Source organism: Lycorma delicatula, chromosome 9, assembly GCF_047948215.1.
Source record: "Lycorma delicatula isolate Av1 chromosome 9, ASM4794821v1, whole genome shotgun sequence".
In the NCBI taxonomy this organism is placed as follows: domain Eukaryota; kingdom Metazoa; phylum Arthropoda; class Insecta; order Hemiptera; family Fulgoridae; genus Lycorma; species Lycorma delicatula.
The window spans coordinates 16,506,409-16,528,643 of record NC_134463.1 but is presented as its reverse complement, the minus strand read 5'-3'; the positions used below and the strand labels follow the sequence as shown (position 1 = coordinate 16,528,643).

Below are 22,235 nucleotides of genomic sequence, written 5' to 3'. Positions count from 1 at the left end.
TTAATTTCAAATCCAGACATATGTGAAATTTTATTTAAAGTCCTGACATAACTTCAATTGTCTTCCCACACACTTGTAATTGAATATTACATACCAATCTTGACAGGCGCTGCTACAATACAGCTAATACTGTTAACTTTTTTTTTCTTTTTAGTATTATCTAGTAATTTTGATAAACTTTCAACAAAATTAATTACTGTTAAATATATTACTTTAGTTTCTCTTTTTAGAAATGCAGCTAATTAATACTTGAAATACTGCTTCAGAAAATAAGATCACTGGAAAAAATTCTCTAGTAAGATTCTTATCAGAATCTTACCAGAACACTGGTTCTTTTCTCTGGAATTGTGAAGGTTCAAGAGAATTTAATTAAGAACTTTTTTATATTTTGACTCTTGATCCTGGGCAAGATATTAACTACCAAGATTTCTCTGGTTTGATTTTCTCTTTCCTTTTAATTACTTTTCTCCTCTCCTTATCGTTCATCACTTACTCTTTAAATAAGTGCTATGGGAGTCAGCCATTACCTTGACTCCATATCTGTTCTCTTTGTAACTGGCAGGCACATATTCATTTTAGGAGGGGATATTGGGATGGTATCTCTACTGGGGTTGTCTAGAGACTCTTCTTCCTATCTGGGGTCTGCAACTCAGCTAAACTAGTGCTTAAGATGCCTGTTGGATAAAGTCACGACTTTCTATTTTTTTAAAATTTAAACTTATAACTTTTACTCATTAAAAGAAGTAGTTTTTTCTGGCTAAACATAATTAACGGTCAATTATAAAGTTTATATATTTAAAAAATGCAAAATCATGTATAAATATACTGAGTATGGTTTGATCCTGAATTAAATTTAATAATCAGTTGAATAATGTGGTTAATTCAGCAAATAACCAAATATATTTACTTTAAGCAACAACTTTAAAAATTATATTTTAATAACATCAAAGGTTCACTTGTCTTACTCTCATATTTTTAGTCATCTTTAACTCAAGCATGCAGTTCAAATTTTGAGTCGCACAAATATAAGAATTTGAGGATGTACTCTAACATATATTTCAAAGTAAAAATTATTTCCTAGATCAGGTTACCACATTGTTACCTAGATATTGTGAATTATGCTCTGTTTATTTGTAATACCATTACATAGAATACTTTATTCTCAACAGTTAATAAAAAATAAAAAACAAAGAAAATTAAAAAGTAAAAAAAAAACAGATAGGAATAGCAATGTGGCCAACTCTGATTCTACTTACATCTGTTCCCTTATCGTCTTTCCCGGATATCTATCAGTGCTGTGTTATACTATTAACGGATCATATGACCAGAACCGTATCCACCCTTACCAACTACACATGCACACTTTCAAATTACTTATTTTAACAAACGTACACACACACAAACACACACACACACACACACACACACACACACACACACACACACACACACATATATATATATATTTATTTATTTATTTATTTATTATTTTTTTCTCTTTCTCTCTTCCACTCTTTATAAAGTAAACTTGCCAATATTTTATACTAGCATGATTATACAAACAGTTTATTAATATTCATGGATTCAAAAATTAACTCTTTCAATAATTTAACTGCTTTATTACTAGTGTCTGAAATTAAAATAGATTTAAAAATATAAAATAGGAATTAAAAATAGAGTGTAAATAATCTATGAAAAAATCTTTATTCTAATGCTACCAAATCCAAAAAATTAATTTTTGTCAGACAGATGTTTAAGCTTATGTATGTATGTATGTATGTTGGCCTGAATTTGGTCTAATAACTCTGGACCAATATACATATGTACATACATACATATATGTATGTTGGCCTGAATTTACTTTATAACCCTGGAGCCCATTGACTGATTTTACTTCAAATGCTTAGATGAGTTACAGCAAGAGTTGATACAAGTAGATGTCAAGCATGGGACACAACTGATTGACAAAAGTCATTCTGTAATTTTAGTTAGTGTATATGTTTGGAAAAGAATAACAATAGAAAACAATAATCCCATTGTTCAACTTTCATTAAATCCTACAAGTACAGAAATAATTGTTTTGTATTTTGTATAACTTTTCAATAAAAAAAAAACAAACTATTTTATAATAAAGATACAAACAGAACTTAAAGTTATTGAATTGAAAAAATGACAGAAAGTTTTTTCAATAATGAATAAATCAACTTGATCGGCAGAGGCAGGAAAGTTATACAATTCATTGAAGGCTTTTTTCTTATTTCTATAAAAATTTGGGTTAATTTTTTGCTGTATCTGTATATCTAGATGTTTCTCTTCTTGTAGCTTTTAATTTTTGTAATTTAATTCTGGTGAATTTTTTATGAAGTTTAAAAACCATGTAACTGGTGCGCCAGATATAATAGAAAGCGTAAATTTTCATCCTAGGCAAAAGTTCATTTTTATACAGCTTTTTCTAAATAAAAAACTAATGCATTTATAATGGAGAGGGTGCTTTTCAAAATGGTGTAAAAATGGATAACACTATTTATGAATGATGCAGAAATCCTTCAAAATTATTTAGTGTTCATCCACATGACTCACTAAAATGATAAGTTTACATGATTTCTGCAAGCTACGATAAATTATTTCCTTTATTATAAGCTAAATGCTTTCAATTCTTTTCTCATATATTTTGGATCAAATTTTATGATATTCAGCACAACTATTTTATTTTTTTACTATTGTCCATACACCATATAATGAATATAATTTAAAAAAATTCCATTGATATAAAGTATTGTAAGTACAATTCTGACAATACAGTGTTTAGCCAGTGTGTTTAGTGCTATAGTGAAATAATATCTATTAATTAAATTTTATAGTAAAGTGGACTTACTTTTGTTACTACATCTAGATAGAGTTCAGGAAAACTCTCTAGTAAGCAATGAAACTGACTAGGAATTGTAGGATCACATTCTTCTGATGAATGAAAATAACGAAATTTAGTAACTGTACGTTGTCTAATAATTGTGTGATTTCTTTGTTTTGTTACTCTAAAAAAAATCCATGAATTAAATATAATTTACACAACTACAATTAATTATAAATTAATATCCAATCATATACCCAATATATATATATATATATATATATATATATTTAACTAATTTATCACTAAATACATCAAGAAAATATTAAAAAATCTAATGTCTCCACCACATGACTTTCTTGAACGCCTATTAAATTACATATACACATTTATTTTTTTAAATGAAAAGTACATCAAATTTTATTTCATTAATAACTTCAGATACTTTTTAATAATTCTTTTTTATTGTTATTATTGAATTATTATTTATCGTAAAAATTTTTTTACAATCATTTTTACAATATTTTTACTTCCTTTACTTCGTACAACGAAGTAAAAATATTTTTATTATCATAATTATTAACTAATTTTTAAAAAGAAAATAACTGTCAGCACGAATTAACTTTTTCTTTTACTTTGAAGTGAGGATCACTGTAAATTCACATAAACCTTTTATATTTTAATAGGTCTCATTCATTACTGTAATGCACATATCTGTAGCTGCCGCAGTGAATTTTGAAGCTTGGACTACAACGGCTAGTATGGTGCCTGTTATTTAAACTGAAAACATTCGGAAAAAAAAACAAAAAGAAACATTCAGTTTAGTTTTCACGCGTAGAAACAAATTACTTTCTTGTGAATACAACTTATTGTTTTAAGTTACTGGACGGTATTATGGATTAATTTTAAATACTTTCTAATTTTGCTGTTCATACTTTATAAATGATTGAGTATTTTGCCATAAAAAGAAATGTTATGGTATATTTTTGAATGTTATCAAAATGTAGCCCTACTCTCACTCAATTAAGTATTATAATTACATCAGCAGACAAATACAAAATGATAAATTTACTAATATTATAATTGCCTGACGTATAAAACACAGTTTATAATCTATCGTAATTTTATTTATTTAAAAATAAACAGAGACAAGCAAAGTATTATAACTCAGGAAATGAATCATCTTTTTTAGAATCATTTCAATAAACAATATAGCTACATTGTTTGTTATTTACTCGTAGTTTTTAAATACAGGCCAATATAAAAATAAATAACTACCCATAAGCCTACATTTTTGAATGTTAGTATAATCCACTTAGCTAGTTTTCCTGTATTTGCTGATCCTGTAAGAGTATTTATGGAAACAGAATTTTCACAAATGCTCTTTCTTAATCAAAACTCTAATAAAACGAGTTTTGGTTGAGAAAAGTAATCACATTCTATAATTGGTGTATTTTTTAGTGTTTTATAATTATGAGTGAACTTTTGTCTATTGTAAAAAACAAAACTAAAACTGCAGGCCCAGGAACTAATAAATAGTGTGTATAAGTTTATGAAACAAGAGGGTGATAGATTTCGGAAGTCATAAAAAGAAGATAAACACCTGATTCACAATAAAAAAATGGGAAGAAAATAACAGCAGCTACGTGTGGAGTACATGATCCTAAGTCCAAGGAGTGGGAAAAGAGAAAAAGCGATTGCTACAAAAATTAACTGAAAATCTGGCAGAAATTTCTTTCTCTATTCCAATAAAATACAAACCCCATGAAATGCTTGCATCAGGACTAGATGACTTTGACAAGTGTGTAGTGAGACAAGCTATAAACAAATTTCATGAAATTCATAAACAACTGCCAATGGTGAAAAAGAAAATTCTAATGCTTAAAGATGCCATTGTTTATTCAGGAAAAGAGCTGAGCTTAAAAAAAAATAATAGAATAATATGGATTTAAGTGGAGAAAAACCGAAAATAACAGGAAGGATTTCTCTGAGCGACATGACATAAGGTTTAAGTGTATTCAGTATCTGACTGTCATAAAAAAATTTAGGAATGAAAATAGGCCGATGAGTCATATATATTATTTTAGTGCACAAAAAATAAATCGCTGTGTAATGATTCAGGTGATAGGCTAAAAGTACCTATTTCAAAAGATAGCAGATTTATTATAGTGCACGCTGGAGGAGAAATGGGTTTTATACCAAATGCTTTACTAACTTGGCAAGCAAGATGAAAACATGGCAATTAGAGAGGTCAAATGAAAGCGGAAAATTACTAAAATGGACACAAGAAATGTTAATTCCAAAGCTTCTTGATAATCTGTAGTAATTTTGACAATGCACTCTTTATCACAATGCCATTTTAGAAAAATCACCAACTTTCAATTCATGAAAAGAAGATATGATAAATTGGTTACAGAAGCAATCTCTTTTTCATTCTTCCTTGATGCTGAAACCACAGTTGTACAAACTGGTAAAAGCAAACAGGGGAAGTTTATTGTTTATGTGTTCCAGTAAGATGGAATATGTTCTGGGAATTTTCCTACACATTTCAGGGGTGTTTAAAAATTTAGTTGAGGCCTTTGGCCATTATCAACTGCAAAAAAGATAATGCACTGTGAGTGAATTGAAGGTAATGCAAAGTTACTGCAGTGATCAGGATGTGCTGCTCCATGAGGGCAGCCATGAAGTAGGCAAGATGCTGCCCAAGGGTGTTCCCAAGGCAGCATGTTGGATCCTTTGTTGTGGGTGGTGGAGTTTGATTCTCTTTTGCGGCTGATGTTGCCCAGCGGGTGTCAAATTGTGGCTTACGCTGATGATGGGCTTTTGCTTGTTGAAGATTGCTCGCGAAGGGAGATTGAACTCCAAGCCACTCAGACTTGCAGGGTACTTGAGCTGTGGGGGTCATCAACATAAGATAACCTTCAGCCTGGAGAAGACCACTATGATGCTCCTCAAAGGCCGTTTGGCAGTGAGGCAGTGGGTTCATGTTTTGATGGCAAGCCAGTGCATAAAATATATGTAGGCTCAAAAGTACCTTGGGATGTTTCTCGATGAGAAACTGCAATTCAATTCATGACGTATTGAAGGTGGAAGCACCTTCAATACGTCGTGAAGAAGGCCTGTAATGCCTTTTTTGGTATTCAACAAGTGGTCAATCCTGATTGGGGTCTTAATTTCAAGACTGTGAGTATCCTGTATAAGGGTGTCTGTGAAGCAATTATGTTATATGTGGTGCCTGTTTGGGTGGATAAGTTAAAATTTAAAAGCTATCAGGACATACTGTAGAGTGCTCAACACCTTATAATTTTAATGGTAGAAGGTGGCTACCATACGATTTCACGGGAGGTGATCATGGTGACTGTGGACATGAAACCAATAGACTTGATTGTGTCAGAGAGGCAATAGCGTTATGTCACCAAGAAGATAGATGAGTTGACTTCTGACAAAGTATGGGAAATTGGAGAACATGATAATGTTTTGTGGCAGGCCAGATGGGATGAGGCTGAGGGCGGACGTTAACGCGCATGGTCTCCTTCCTGTTGTTAGTTTGCAGGGTGCCTCTTTGGTACACCCGAATAAGTATGTGAAGCAATATCTTTCTGGGCATGGTGCTTTCTGGAACAGGCTGCAGAGATATATGACCTGGTGTATTCAGGAATTTGTCTGCAATACGGACAATTGGTTGATTTACATCATGTTCTATGCGTTTGTTCCAAGTATGAGTTGATGCACAGAGACTATCTGTTGGCTTGATATTATCAGGTCAGCATTACACACATATGCATACACGCCTCCCCCCGCATGTGCACGCACGCACACAATATCTCCTTCAAGGATAAAGTACTTACGGTATCAATGCAGAACAAATTCCATGATCTTTTGATTCTTTACCCAATAGACATTTGCATCTTAAGAATAATATAGTTGTAATGAATAAAAAAATATGAATGTAGCGTAACATACTGCTGAATGCAATAACTGATCTAAAAAAGAAAATATAATGAATACAACGGTAAAATTAATAATTAGTAGTAAAAATCAAATAAAGATTTTTCTTTAAATTTAAAAACAATAGTTATCCTAGTTTATAAAATACTTATGACTGTGGACATAAGTAAAACATCACAAATCATATATAACAACTATCATTATTAAATGTTTTCATTTATAAAAAAACATATATTATAAAGTTAAGTTATTGAAATACAATTTACAGATCTATTTAAAATGCATACAGGGTATAAAAACCAGTAACTCTGAAAATATAGTAAAAGAAATATCCATTAGTGTACTCATAATTGACCAAATTCAAACCAATGCCAGATAAATGATAGAAAAATTTGAATAACAATTAACTGGGAATATCTCTAAAAATATAAACACTTTTTAAAGTTATCCTTGGTTCATAGATTTATATGTACTTTAGAAAAAGATGAATATTATCTAACAATAGTTTTTTATTTAGTAGAAGACACATGATACCACATAATAGGACATCAAAGGAAAGTCTGTATTAGTATGAAGTGTTAGGTGAAATTATCATTTCCTTAAAAAAAAGTAAAGTATAGACTTGTACAATACATCACATCAATACATCAGTATCTATAACAATAATAATATGAATAAGCATAATGCTAATGAACTTCTATAAATAATTTTCCCAACAAAAAATAAAACATTATGATAAAATGCTGTAATAAATAAAACCAAACTTTGAAGATTACAAACTTAACAGACAGAAATGATAAACAGAATTAAGTATACATTTTAAATACATTTCAAATAAGTAGGGCATAATTTTATAAAACAGACATTTTTCAACAAAGATAAAGCAGAGTTAAGTAAAATTTAATCATGATTATATAAAACTGAAATTAAATTATAAATTATGTATACATATTTAAAAATACAAATAAATCAAATAAGCATTTAAAAATGTTTAATTATTATTAATAACTTATGAATGATTAATTAGAGTAATAAATATATCTACCTATTGTTAGATAGTTAATTAGAATAATAATTAACAATGAATAATACACACAGAATACTGCGTGCTTCTGATAATATTGGTATAACGCTCAGAAAATGGTTAATTTCCAAACTTTTGAACTGGTGAGCAATTTGCTTTCCTTTGCAGGGAAAAAAGATATGCATTAAATTAAATGAGGGGGCTGGAATGAAATGTACATTGGAAGGTAATGGAAGAACAAAATGTTACACAACATTTTGTTGTGCAAACATTTGTACACCTACACAACAGTGGTGGGTACTGCTATCTTATAACTTCATTCTCATACAAGTAACATGCTAAAACCTGCTGATCCATGCCCTCTCATTTTCTGTCAGCCACTATTATTATGTAATCAATTATGTCAGCTTTGTTAACACATCTTAAACATTATTGGTGACTGAATTTTTAACAGTGGAAAAGCACACCGTAGTGACATTCATCATTGTCTAAAAGCTGTTTATAGCGGTAAAACTTGATCAAAGTACTGTGAGCAGGTGGATATAAAATTTTGTGCATCAGAACCTGGTAAAAGGAATATTGAGGATGAATCTTGCAGTATTGACCATTTTTCATGACTGATGAGAACCATCAAAAGGAGCTGGATGAAATGATTCAAAATGGCTTATCACACAATGCATTGCCAGCCAGATAGGCATGTTGAAAGAACAAGGACGCATTATTGCACAAAATAAAATCTATACAGAGTCTGCCATACAAATTCACAGAAAAAAAAACAATAATAAAAGGAATGTTGAACACAGTTTCTCAACTTTATTCTGACAAGGGAGTTGACTTCTTTTTAAATATTGTGTGTGACAACAGGAAAAACTTGGGTGCATCATTACAAGTCAGAATAAATATGGCAGATCATGTAATACTGAGCTAGCTTTCATGGTGCGAGTGGTAGCATCTCGGCCTTCCATCCGGAGGTCCCAGGTTCGAATCCCAGTCAGGCATAGCATTTTCACACACACTACAAATCATTCATCTTATCCTCTAAAGCAATACCTAATGGTATGATCCTGGAGGTTAAAAAAAAGATCATGTAATATTGGTATTATTGTTCACCACAATAAAAAAAATTAAAAACATAATCTTCTGCAAAAACAAATTCTTTTGCCAATGTTCTGGGATTCCAAACACATTTATCTGACTGACTACCTGAAAACTATGTAAATTGTATATTATGTGCTTTTCTTTTCTGTTTAGCCTCTGGAACCACCATTAAGTTATTACTTCAGAGGATGAATGAGGATGATATGTATGAATGTAAATTAAGTGTAGTCCTGCATAGTCTCAGGTCAACCATTCCTGAGATGTGTAGTTAATTGAAACCCAACCACCAAAGAACTCCGGTATCTAAGATCTAGTAATCAAATCCATATTAAAGCAATTGCCTTTACTGGGATTTGAACCTTAGAACTTTTGACTTCAAAATCAGCTGATTTGTGATGATGAATTCACCACTAGAACAACCCAGTGGGCTTATATTATGTGCTATATGTGTGCATGTATATATATATAACTTGATCCATCAAGAACAGAATAAAATTAAATTAGGTAGGATGACACTTATTACCTTATATCATTATATACACACAAAAGCACTTTCACACTTTTCTCACATTTTCAATTGATCCAATCTATTAACTGTTCATGAAAAATTACAAATAATAAATACAAACATTAACAAAATAAGATCTTAATAAATACAATAAAACAAAATTTGTTAAAACTTAGGGTATAAAAATCAATTCAAATCAAAGTGAAATTGAATTAAAAATTTTTTTCCTTTCAAATTTATGATTTAAAATCAAAATTTTAAATTAAAATTAAAGTTAAAAATTCCATATATAAAAATATGTCGTTAAATTAATTTTTTTAGTTTAATCTATTTAAAATCCTACACAGTAATATAATATTGGCTAGCCAAACCACATATACATATTCATTCTTTTTTAACATATTTATCATTTTAACTTTTAATTAATATTTTTATTATTTGACAACATATTTTTATAAATGGAGTTTTTAACTTTTAACTTTAATTTTAATTTTTAACTTTTAATTTTGATTTTAAATCTTAAATTTAAAAGGAAATATTCTTTTAATTTTAATTCCATTTTGATTTGAATTGATTTTAAAGTTTATATCCAAAGTTTTAACAAATTTTGTTTTATTGTATTTATCAAAATTTTATTCTGTTAATGTTGTGTATTTATAATGTGTAATTTTAGTGATCAATTAAAAGATTGCATCAACTGAAGATGTGAGAAAATTTTGAAAGTACTTTTGTGTATATATAATGAAATAAGGCAAATGTCATCCTAACTACTTTAATTTTATTCTGTTCTTCGTGGATCAAGTTATTTATCTATATTTGTATAAAAATATAGAGGAATATGAGTATTAAAATTCACTTTAAAAAAAAATAAATATATATATATATATATACACACATTAAAACACCTCAGAAGATGTGTGTTGGGTTCAAACTGATAATTCTGCAAGAAAACAATACTTGGCCAGAGACATCACCACATGCAATCACTAGGCTCTTGTGAAATTGAAATTTAAACCTATTCCACATCCTCCATATTCACCAGATTTGGTACTCAGTAATTTTCACTTCTTTCCACAATAAAGAGGGATGTTAAGAGCATTCGTTTCACCATGGATGATGAATTTAAGTTCGCAGAGGGTGTGGATCAAGGAAAGACTGCTTCTCCTCATTCTTTATTGACTGTTGACTGTCATTCTTCATTGATGTAATGAGAAAACTTGTTCATCATTTATAGAAATGTGTAGCTGTAAATGATGACTACATGGAAAAATAAATGTAAGTATTTGTACCAAATTAAATATACTTTTATGCCATATTTATTTCATTAGAGAGTTATGAGCAGTGGTGAATTTCATTTTAGTCACCCCTGATAAAAAAAATGTTCTAGAATGTATTATGTAACTAGTGTAACATTTACAAAATTATATATATATATACATACATATATATGTGGACTTAAAATTTTTACAAAGTTAATATCCTAAAAATATTCATAAATAGAACCCAAATGCTGCTAATTCTTTTGTTTAATTCCCGCTAAAATCAAATCTGCTGACTCACAAATTGTGTTATTTTATTTCATATGTTCAACAACTGAATTTAATAAACCACATTTAATATAAGGCAATACTTCCTAGTAATTAAGTTACAGATTACATTATTCAAATGACTTTTAAAATATTTTTTAAAGTGTTTTTCAAAACTTAATCATCTGCAAAAATAATAAAAATAAAAACACTCCAACAGTACATAATAAATTAAAGATCTAATTAATCATTTAAAAATAGCTACTAGTAAGATTTTGTTGCATAGAATTATATAAGGTTATGGAAATAAAATTAAATATTTTTTCAAAATACTAATAAAAAATCCAGTTATTCTTTGGTTAACACTAAATACAGTGAACATTATATATCTAAATTAAACTTTCTTATGTACAAATATGAAATTGTAAGCCAGTATTTTTTAAACAATGTGATTACGTGAAATTAGACTTACAGTAGTACTGCTTACATCTGATTTTCAGACTTAAAAAAAAGGAAGATTTTAACTATGTTACAGTCTTGAACTAACTTCTAGATATATTTTAATTTGAAAGAAGAGATGGGTGAAAGAACTGGTGAAAAACTGTCACACTTGAAAAAACCAATCTGTACCAGCTGAAGCTGATCAAGAAACCAGTATGCTAACCACTATACTGGTTAGCATAGTGGATATCAGTGGATGAATCAGTGTATTTACACTGATTCATCATCTTTTAAATTTTCTTTTATGGGAATCATGTAATTTTTAATAAAATATTTTAAAAGATAAAAGGTATAAATCAATATTATAAAGGGATATCAATATCAAAGTTTTTGAAATAATTAATAAACAAGAAAACATTCAAAGACTATCACCAAAAAGACAATTATTTAGTTATAAAAATAGATTGGAATTTTGACTGTTAATTCTCATCAGAAGATAATAAGGAAATAGTATGTATACAGATATATTAAAAAAAAATTGTATTTAATAATAATAAATTAATTTAAAAAATGATAATGATTAAACTATTATTATAAATTATCATTAAATTATGTTATTATTATCTCCTTCTGGTAACTAAAGGCCTAAACCCAATCGCAACTATGATAACTCACTTAAAAACATATTTTTTAATAAATTTTTAATTTTTAAAAGATTATTAGATATCAAAACCCATGCTACTCAACAAAGAAGTTTCTGCCTCATTACTGATAAAGTAAGTTTTACAACTATTCAATTCTTGGTTTTTTTTTTTTTTTGCTTTTATGACCTCATTGGATAACTTTAGTTCAATTTCTGGGCCAGTCCATTTTGTAATCAGTTCTTCTTATTTCCAAACCATGTGAGTTGTTTTATTCTTGCTTCTTTTCTTATTGCCCACATCTTTTTGAGGCATTCTGATCTTTGGTGCCTGTCCTCGTCTGAATACACCCTATTGGATTTCTTTTTGATTTTAGGTTCAAATGTTATCATATTAGTCTTAATTAGTTTGTCATATCTTCCAGATTTTGTGATTAGATCTTCTTTGGAGATTCTCAAATCTTCCATATCTTTTCGGACTTCCTTTATCCATTTCGGTTTTGTTGTTCTTTCCCAGTATAAGTAAATTATTTGGTTTGCAAGTCTGCTGTTTTCTACTCTAAGTAAGTGCCCCAAGAATGAAATGCTTTTACCTGAAAAAATTTGTTAGTGGGGTTATTATTTTATATACTTCTTCATTTGGGATTATTCTCCACTGTCCTCCTACTATGTTTTTCTTGTTTATGCATTTTCTGCCTATCTTCCTTTCTATCTTTTCAATCCTTTCTACTTCTCCAATTTTGTATGGTCCGAAGAGAGTCTCGCTGGTATATTGTATTTCTGAAAGAATTACTGTTTGGTAATGTCTGATTTTTGTTTTTATAGACAGGCATTTTTTATTATATATGTTTTGGGTAGTTATTAATGATTTTTTAAGTTTCTCAGTTCTTTCTTGTCAGTTTATTTTCTCATTGATGTTATGTGTTATGGTATCTCCTAAGTATTTAAATTTTCCCACTAGTTCCACTTTGTTTCTGTTTACATGATTAATGCATAGTGGATCCCTGACCATAATTTTAGTTTTTTCGTATGATATTTTCAAACTTATTTTTTCAGCAAGTTTTTCTACTGTTTCTATTTATTAATATATAATAACAATTCTTGTTTATTATAGGCAATTTTTTAAATTTCTATAATATAAACTAATTTTCAGTCCAGTTTCTAAATTTTCTTAGCCAATTGTTTCTGGTTTTCCACATTTATAATGAGTGAAATGCTCTTTTATTCTAGTTTCAATCTTTCTTTTAGTTTATCCAACATATTCTAAATTGTAATTATTGTCTATACAGATCAATTTATGAATCCCTGTTCTTTTGAGAGGTTTAGTTTATCTTCAGCATTAATGTCGTCAGATGTCAATTTTATAAATGTAATCAAGATAGCATTGAAGTTGTGATTCTTCAAAATTGTTTTTCATTTTGATGCTATGTGGAAGGCCAATATGTAATTTTGCTTTACCCATCCTTCTTTCTTAAGTAAGGTTGATTTGCTGTATAGGATATATTTTTTCTTGATTCTTTCTGAATGTTAATCAACAGTAAAACATTCTTGGCTTAAAAAAAAATAAGTAGACAGTTTCAAGATAGAATCAGAAAAAATCAAAATATTTAACATCGCAAGTGTAATTTTGTTCTATGTTAAAAAAACAAAAAACTACTGGAATTCTTTGTAAATTTTTAAAGGTTGCTTAAAAGCATTTATTCCAATTAAGTTAAACATTTTAAAATATAAAATATTGTATGGATAGTACAGTAATTCTATGATGTCATTAAATATGTTACACCAGGAGTTTCCATAATATTCTACATCAGAAAAATGGGTTTCATTTTTTTCAAGCATGGTAGACTGCAATTTGAAACAATTTTTGCTTTGTTTAAAACACATGATAGCTCAAAATACAAACTATCACCGAAGTAATAATTCATGAGATATTACAAAGAAGCCTGAATATTGAACCCACCTTTCCTTCAATTTACTACATGTTAGTAATATTGATATAAAATCCAATATTATCCCATATTACTACAAAAACTACTGTAACTTCTGATTTTGACAGATGCACATGGTTTGTTTTGTTGCTTTTTCATACAGGTTTTATGAAATAAAATATTGTCAAATGTTATTATTTTGTATAATATTTGATTAACCTATATTAATAAGTAGGAGGAGAGCTGTTGTGCTAAAACATTTTCTTGCATCAATCTTTGAGTCAAAATCTTTGGCCACTATAATGCTCGGTAATATTATTTTTATTATCTCTATTTTAACTAGTTACTTTTTCCAAATGACAACCATAATGATCACTAATCACTAAGGAATATTAACAACAATGAATTGCAGTTAGCAATGGAAAAATCCTGAAATCTAATTCTACTATTGATGATAATGAAACTGATAGTAATTTTAAAGCTACCTTTATTTATGTGATATGAATACTATAGTGTCAATGATGAAATTTCTTCTAATTAGAGCGCAAGTGATGTTAAGATGCATCTACAGAAGTATGCAAATAATCCAAATATAGGGAATTTTTTTGTTTATTTCTATCTTGTCGCTATACTGCTTGATCACACCCATTCTTTAAGTTTTCTGTGTAATGTGAGGTTATTTTGCAATTTTCATGTTATAAATTGTATTCTGTAAAAGTTTTATTACAAAATCATATTTTTGTATTTTTTGATCTGTATATCTTGAATATATAATGGACATAACTTCAAGAAAGCATTTGAAATTTTTTTCTCTTTCTGAGTGTACCATATGACACAACAACAAATAGTTTCTAAGGCTGGTGTTGGACTACGGACAGCAAATGCTTTTTTAAACAATTTACAGAAACTGGTTCCTTTTCACCTCGAAGTAAAGGCAAATTTGGCCATAAAAGAAAAACTACTTCAACCCAGGATCGGTTATTAGTGAGAAAAAGTAAACTTGATCCAAAATTATCTGCTGTGGATTTAAATAGAAAATTAGCAGTCAGCGAAAAGACTTACATCTGACAATTGTTAGATGCCAACTTCTTGCAGCTGTACAAAAAAAGTCACTGGCCAGCAAAAAAGCAGTTTAAAACACCAACAATCTGTAAAAAAAAAGGCTGTTATGGGCCAAAGTACATGCTAACTAGAACAAAGTTAACGGAAAAATGTTATGTTTTCTGACAAGTCACATTTTTTATGTTCAGGAGCAAAGAGTTCCATATGTTACACATATGGAATACACCACAGGCTCATAACCAACAAACAGTTAGACATCCTCAGAAAAAATTGTTTTGGGGTTGTATTACATTTGAAGGTCCTTGTTTATTACTTCCAGTAAGTGGCATATTGAAAAGTGATGAATATATAAAGATTCTGAAGAAAAGGGTTATGAAACAACTTTAAAAAAAATTCCTATAAGACAATGGAGTGTTCGACAGGAAAAAAGTGGAAAACTTTTTTGAAGAACCATATGTTAAAGTGATCCCATGGCCTGGGTGGGTCTCGAAATGGCTCTAAAAAATTAATTGTACCAGAAAGATTGACCTCATAAAAACAGTAATATCGATATGGTTTCATGATGAAGAAATAAAAAAAAAAAATTGTATAGAGCGCTTGTTGAATCAATGCCAAATCAACTACATAAGTGATTAAGAATAAAGGAGAAATTAATTACTAGTTATTCACAAATTATGCAATTATGATTTTTTTTTTATAGAGTTACTTCTTATTAAATAACATCTGTATTCGGATTAATTTGCACACTACTGTTTATATAATCATTTTGTGGAGTTAAAAAAAATAGTGTTGCTTCTACTTCTACATTTAAGTGAAGAAGCTCCTGATTTAGTATCAATATGCTGTTAAGGATGCTATTAATACTTATATTTTTTTCTACTAATGAACTGACAAAACATCAGATGTAGTACTGGGCCAGAATTAGAATATACTATACATTAAGCATGGTGGTGAAAATTCTGAGTTTCCGAGTTTCCCTGTATTTTATAACTAATGCAAAGTATTATTTTTAAATTATTTTCTCTTTTGATTATACCTAAGTTCATAAAACTAAAATAAAATAACATTTTTAAATGTATAAAAATGTAATCAGGTACTACTTGTAAAACGTACTAATTGGGCATGCAGTGCATGCATAAAGTAAATGAATTACCTAAAGAATAAAAATATAACATTAAGAAAACTAGTTTGTGAAAAGAAAATAATACAGAACTTTAAAAATAATCTTAACTGAAAGTTATGAATAAAATAATTATTATAAATAATTTTATTTATTTACATATTTTAATATTAACTTCAGTTTTTCATAAGGATTTATATTAATCAAATATAACATTACAACTGCAATCCTATAACTAAATTATACATTCAAACATGCTACATAGGATTCATTATTTACAAAAATAAATTTTCATATACTTACTGCTTATTTTTTTTTTTTAGCATTTTCTCTCCATGAGTGGAGTTACAGAGATCTCTACTGCATCAAATCACATAATACAGACATTTCAGATGAAAAATATACTTGAAAAAATGTGATACATAGAGGAGAGGTACGTTTGACTATTATCATTTAAAAAGTAAATGTTTAAAAACAAACATTTATGTTTTTAGTTTTCAAAGTATCTTTTTAAACTAAAATATCTATATTCAAATGTTTTAACAAAGCAGAGATCTACATCAGTAGCAGTTTTAACACAACACATAATTTTAACATAATAGCAGCACACAAATGAAATTGTATTTTTATAAATAATTATATTCTGCTACTAGGGTGCAATTTGCTTGCTATTTATTAGATTACAGTAGTATGTTTGGGTCCAACTTTTTGTATACATAATGCAACATACAAATAGTATTTTTGTATTTATGTTTCCACTTAAGAAAGAGCAAAACATTATGCAGGTCATTTATATTGAGTTTTTAATGTTAGTAACCTTACGGAACAATATATGTATTATTTTGGATTCGTAAATGATGAATTATGCAGTACAAATATATAGACTAAATGAATCCTACTGAAAAAATTACAAAGTTATATATATATATATATGTATATATATATATATGTATATATATATATATATATATATATATGTATATATATATATATGTATATATATATATATATATATATATATATATATATATATGTATATATATATATATGTATATATATATATATATATATTAAACAGAAAGTAAATCTAAAATAACTCACCTAATGTTTTACATCAATAATTTATGATTTAATGAGATATTTAAAAATTAGAATTAGAATGCAGTTTCCATTAACGGTGTTCTTCTGATAATTACAATAACATACAACAGAACAAGGTCCAAAAGTTACAAAAATATTAATCAAGAAATTGATGAGTAACATTAATTTAAATGAAGTTGTAACAACAGAAGGATGTAACTATCTAATCAGTACGTCCTGAAATTCTATCTAATCATAAATGAAAACAATCCTAAAGAAAAAAATAAAAAAATTTATAGTTCTATTTATTAGAAAAAATGAATTTTATTCTGAATTACAGTATTGATGTTAGATAAATGCAATAAAAGATAAACGTATTTATGTGTTCCAAATCATTCTATTAGTGTACACTGAAAGTTTTTCAAAATTATAGACTGAATTACACTTATTTACTGAATATTGTTAAAAGTGTTTAGTAACACTGATGTATGTGAACAATTGTGAAACTAGCATAATTTTATTACAAAACACTTTTACATATTTTATGTGACAATCATCTGTTAACATTTCATCATGACAAATGTAAGTTGAATTAAAAACAATAATAATAATAATTTTAATAAAACATAAAAATAATTTTAAATAATGTAAAAATTAAAATAATTTTTATTTAGGCAAAATTGTTAAAATTTCTTTTCACAGACAGATAAAGAATAACTGTTGGATATTTGAATTAGGATCTACTGTAAATAAATGAAACTGAGTTAATAAGTTCCTTTCAATGCTATCTTTTTTCTTTTTTTCTATAAGAAAAATTATATTTAAACTTCAAATTGAAAATTGATGCAATATGTGTATCCATTTTTATAATGAAATTACTTAGGAACATAAAACCAGTTTTTGAAAATTAATTAAATTTATTGATGTTTACAGAATTTTATAACAGTTAAACAGTGTTCTTTTATTTAAATATCTGAAGATAATCCCTTTTTTCTTTAATTATGGAAAAAATATTTTAAGTCAAAAGCAATATTTATGATTTATAAATAGGAATTTTCATTTCAGATTTGTATGCATCTATTCAATAATAGCTTCTTTCTTCTACCATATCTTTAGTTTTAGAATCACTAAAATATAATTGCATTTGTTTATTTTAAGATATTTATAATGAGTGAATGATTATTATTATTATTTTTTATTTTAAAATATTTTTAAACAAGAAGTACAAATTAAAAATTTGTGAAATTTTTTAATAGGTAAAAACTCTACAGTTAAACATAACCTGTTTATGGTACAGTTAACAAAAACTGCATTGTAATTGTTTATTATTAAGAATTATTATTATTCATTGACATAAAATAACTTTAATAGATTTGCTTTGAACAATAAAAAGAATACTTTAATATCAGAATGATAGTCATTAAAAATAAATACTTTCTACTAATTAAAAATAAATAACTATATATAATAAGAACACATATAATTAAAGTTTATTTCTTCTATTAGCTTCTTTCAATGGATGAATATTACTACAATTAAAAATGTACTTTTACATAAACAACAAACTGCTTAGGCATTTTCTAATAATGTTGTTTTTGTCAGTAGTGTTTTGTACACTGACAGCCTGTAATATATGGTATAGGTTTTTGATTATCAAGGTAATATCACAACACTAGAACTTGGGATTGCACACCATTCAGCAATCCAACCTCGTTGTTACTGATGACATAGAAGACGTCTTGATTACAATTTAAATAAAGTATTAAAGGATTTGGCTACACTTAAAACTGATAATTAGACAAACATGAAATAAGCAAGTAAACAAATTTAAAAGGAAAAGAAAAACAGAAAGTTCTATGAGAACAATTTCCTCTTACAATTATCACTGATTCTTTCCCGGGGCTTTGTGGTGAGGTAGATCATGAGATTTCTTTAAATGAACTTAACTTGTTGCTCTCCATTTGCAAAAGTGATAAGTCTCTTGGAATAAACTTTATACCATATGAATTTTATTACAACCTCCCCATTAGCTTCAGTTAATTATATTTTGAATATTCAAATGTTATTAAGTTTAAGGAAAAAGTGTTGTGGCTGCGGTCATACGTTACACATGAAAATGATTTTAAAAAAAAGGTCATTCAAGCAATTACTGGAATTACAGGGATGTTAGTTGTCCTATTGAATTCTTTGCGTAAGATCTTTACTTCAATATTTACTCAAAAAGCTTAATGTTTTAATGTTTGAGATAAGGGGAATTTACTATTCCCTAAGGAGCAGAACAATTTTTTTAAGAAAAGAAACCGAGAGACTGTCAAGCTAGCATTTTATAATATTACTGCTTATGTCAATCAAATTTATGAAAAACTGCCTATTGTTTATTTTTGTAAACTCTCAAAGGATTTTTCGTCATTCAGTAGATCATTGCTTATTGTGGAAAAAGCCATAAGCTTGAGCTTAATTGTTGGGTAATAATTAATACATGTAATTATACTATATATGCTTATATGTAATGAAAAAGTATATTGTCTATTGATTTATAATACTTTCTTAATAAAAAATTAGAATGCAGTTCCATTAACTATACCAAACACAAATCATGTTTACATGGAGATTTTACTTAATAAAAAAGTTTACAAATTTGGAATTTTCAGTAATTTTTACTGGTTGTTGAAAAATAAATATTTTAATATTTATGTTTAATAATATTTATTATATCTTATAATTTTATATTGTATTATTAGAATATTTATTTTTATCAGTTTTTAATTTTAATTTACTATAATTTTTAAAAACCCTAAGTTTTATTTTTATTTCATTACTTAATGTTTTACTTTTGTATTGATTTTAATTAACTGATTTAAAAAAAAAAAAAAAATGGTACCAGATGAGTTGCTGATCTGCATTACAGCATAATAAAGGAGTTGATGTGATTAACAAAAACTATCCAGATTACACTTTCAACCATCAAACATGCACATAGCCATTTTTTGTCTTCTACAGAATAATTAATTATTATTATCTTATCATTAAGCGTCTTCACGTACTCATTAGCAACTTGAAGATTTATCACAGTTACCTTACAGTCTCACTTTAACTTTGAAGGCAAAATGCTGTACAATAACAATGTTCTACATATTATTGTTAAATTATTTCTAGTTGAATTAACTACCTTCTGTAAAAATCTACATCAGAGAGCAATATTAAAAAATAAGCCAAGAAAACACTAAATATGCCACATATGTCAACCAAATATGAAGAGAGAAGATGGTCTATGTGAATTACAAATGTTGAAAGTTCATTTGTTTAGAATATACACAAAAATGTACAAGTGAAGAATATCTCATTAAATAAAAAAAATATTTTTTAATTCTGAAAAAATATATTAAATTCCTGTTGAATTTCTGTTGAAATACCATCAGGACCCGGGCCTTCCTTTGTCCTTAATTTGGCGGATGCTAGTAATAAGTCAGCAGTGGTAAAAGGGACTGGATCCGTCATCACTGTTTCTTCCTGTATGGGATCATCGTCTGTGGGGAAGAGATTGTCCACTGGTTCTTGAGCCTGTCTTTCAATGAGGGCTGGTGTCCTCCTCCCAAATTTTCCAGCCACTATCTGATGATGGGTCCTGATCCACCTCATCACACAATTCTTTCCAACATCTCCTTTTTGGCTCTTTAATAGCTCGTGTAACTTGCTCTCACGACAACTTAGCGTCTTCGAACTGGAGACTGTATATCTTGCTGAGATCTTCTATTTGCTCTTTATTAGGCCCTTATGGCCGCCCATGCATCCCGTCGTAGACGTGCTATCTCATCATTCCACCAATACGCATGTCTGGACGAAGAGCATTTCACAAATACTCCAGATTCCTCACACTCTTCCTGTATCGTTATTACCAGTCCTTCTGGCGACATCGGGTGAACTAATCTCACTTGAATATTTTCTCCAAAGCGTACACAGCCGCTCTTGGAAACTATTTTCCTGTCAGTCTTTTTAAAATTCCCACAGGGGAATAAGTCTCAAATTCTATGATTAGGTGGTCCGAAAGCGACTTCTCTTCTAATACTTTCCAGTCTGTATATTCGTTCACATGTCTTTCTGTCACAAATGTTAAGTCTATTGTCGATGCCGAGCTCCCCCTCATGAATGTCACTGCCTGTTCGTTTATATAAACTAGTCCCATTGTAGCGATCCTGTCGCGAAGGTGAAGCCCACAAAAGGTGATAGTCCCCGCAAAATCTTTGCATTGAAGTCTCCAGCAACTACAATATTTTCACCATGGTGCCTGCAGACCTCCAGGAACAATCCATCCAGGAAAGTCAAAAATGCTTCTGTCCCAGTGTTTGCCGAACAATAGCAGGAGAAGACTGTCAGTTCTCCAAAATTTGCCCATACAAAACCATCTCCTCCTCCGCTAGTCACAAATGGAATGCCCGGTCGCAGTCCTATTACTGCTGTTGCTGCATTGCCCAACATCCACCCTGTTCCTGGTGTGTCTGTTACAGGCGGTTTTGACAATAGTACTACGTCTGTAGATCTATTAATTGGTGTCTCCCAGCAGATGTCCAGTGAACATCTGCTTCTATTTGCATTTATCTGAAGAAATTTCATCACCGGTTGGAGCATTCTTTAAGCCTGTGTTCCAATGAGCCACATACAGTACACTTCTTCTTACTAGTGCATTGGGCCTTATGGTGTCCTTCTAGACCACAGTTAAAACATATGGCTGTACGGTCAGGCCCCTTACTTGTTGAGGATCTGTGACCAGACCCCCAGCATCTAAAACATGTCTTCTGGGTCGCGCATATGAGCTCTGCATTGTATTCATCCTATTGTTATTCTTTTTGCGATTATTTTCCTAACTGCACCATAGGTAGTAATTACTGTCGCATTCTTTGTTTTTACATATGCTGGTCAAACCGAAGTTATCTTGAAGTCTTCATCCGAGCCTACTGTTTGCCTCAATGCTTCAGAAATCTCTGATTCTGTTGTTTCATCTTCTATGTCTTGAA

The 22,235-nt window shown here is 28.9% G+C and overlaps 2 protein-coding genes across 6 annotated transcripts in view; one reads left to right on the top strand and one right to left on the bottom strand.

The window, feature by feature from the left end:
- Positions 1 to 17,383, bottom strand: part of LOC142330072 (uncharacterized) — a 48,228-nt gene extending 30,845 nt beyond the window's left edge. For 3 of the 4 annotated variants that reach the window (XM_075375119.1, XM_075375117.1, XM_075375121.1), the window contains exons 1-3: positions 17,245 to 17,383; positions 6,697 to 6,831; positions 2,876 to 3,032 (exon numbers count right to left, since the gene is read on the bottom strand). In XM_075375119.1, coding sequence (XP_075231234.1) covers positions 2,876 to 3,032; positions 6,697 to 6,809 — 270 coding nt within the window. In that variant the 5' untranslated portion in view covers positions 6,810 to 6,831; positions 17,245 to 17,383. Of the gene's footprint in view, positions 1 to 2,875; positions 3,033 to 6,696; positions 6,832 to 15,023; positions 15,110 to 17,244 lie in introns of all 4 variants that reach the window. The other variant, XM_075375118.1, reaches the window with a different exon arrangement.
- Positions 17,384 to 17,558: 175 nt separating this feature from the next.
- The window catches only part of LOC142329700 (uncharacterized), a 119,310-nt gene continuing 114,633 nt past the window's right edge, over positions 17,559 to 22,235 (top strand). For both annotated transcript variants that reach the window (XR_012757568.1, XM_075374405.1), the window contains exon 1: positions 17,559 to 17,805. Coding sequence is in view for 1 of the 2 variants with exons in the window: in XM_075374405.1 (XP_075230520.1) it covers positions 17,797 to 17,805 (9 nt within the window). In the remaining variant the exon portion in view is untranslated. The remainder of the gene's footprint in view (positions 17,806 to 22,235) is intronic.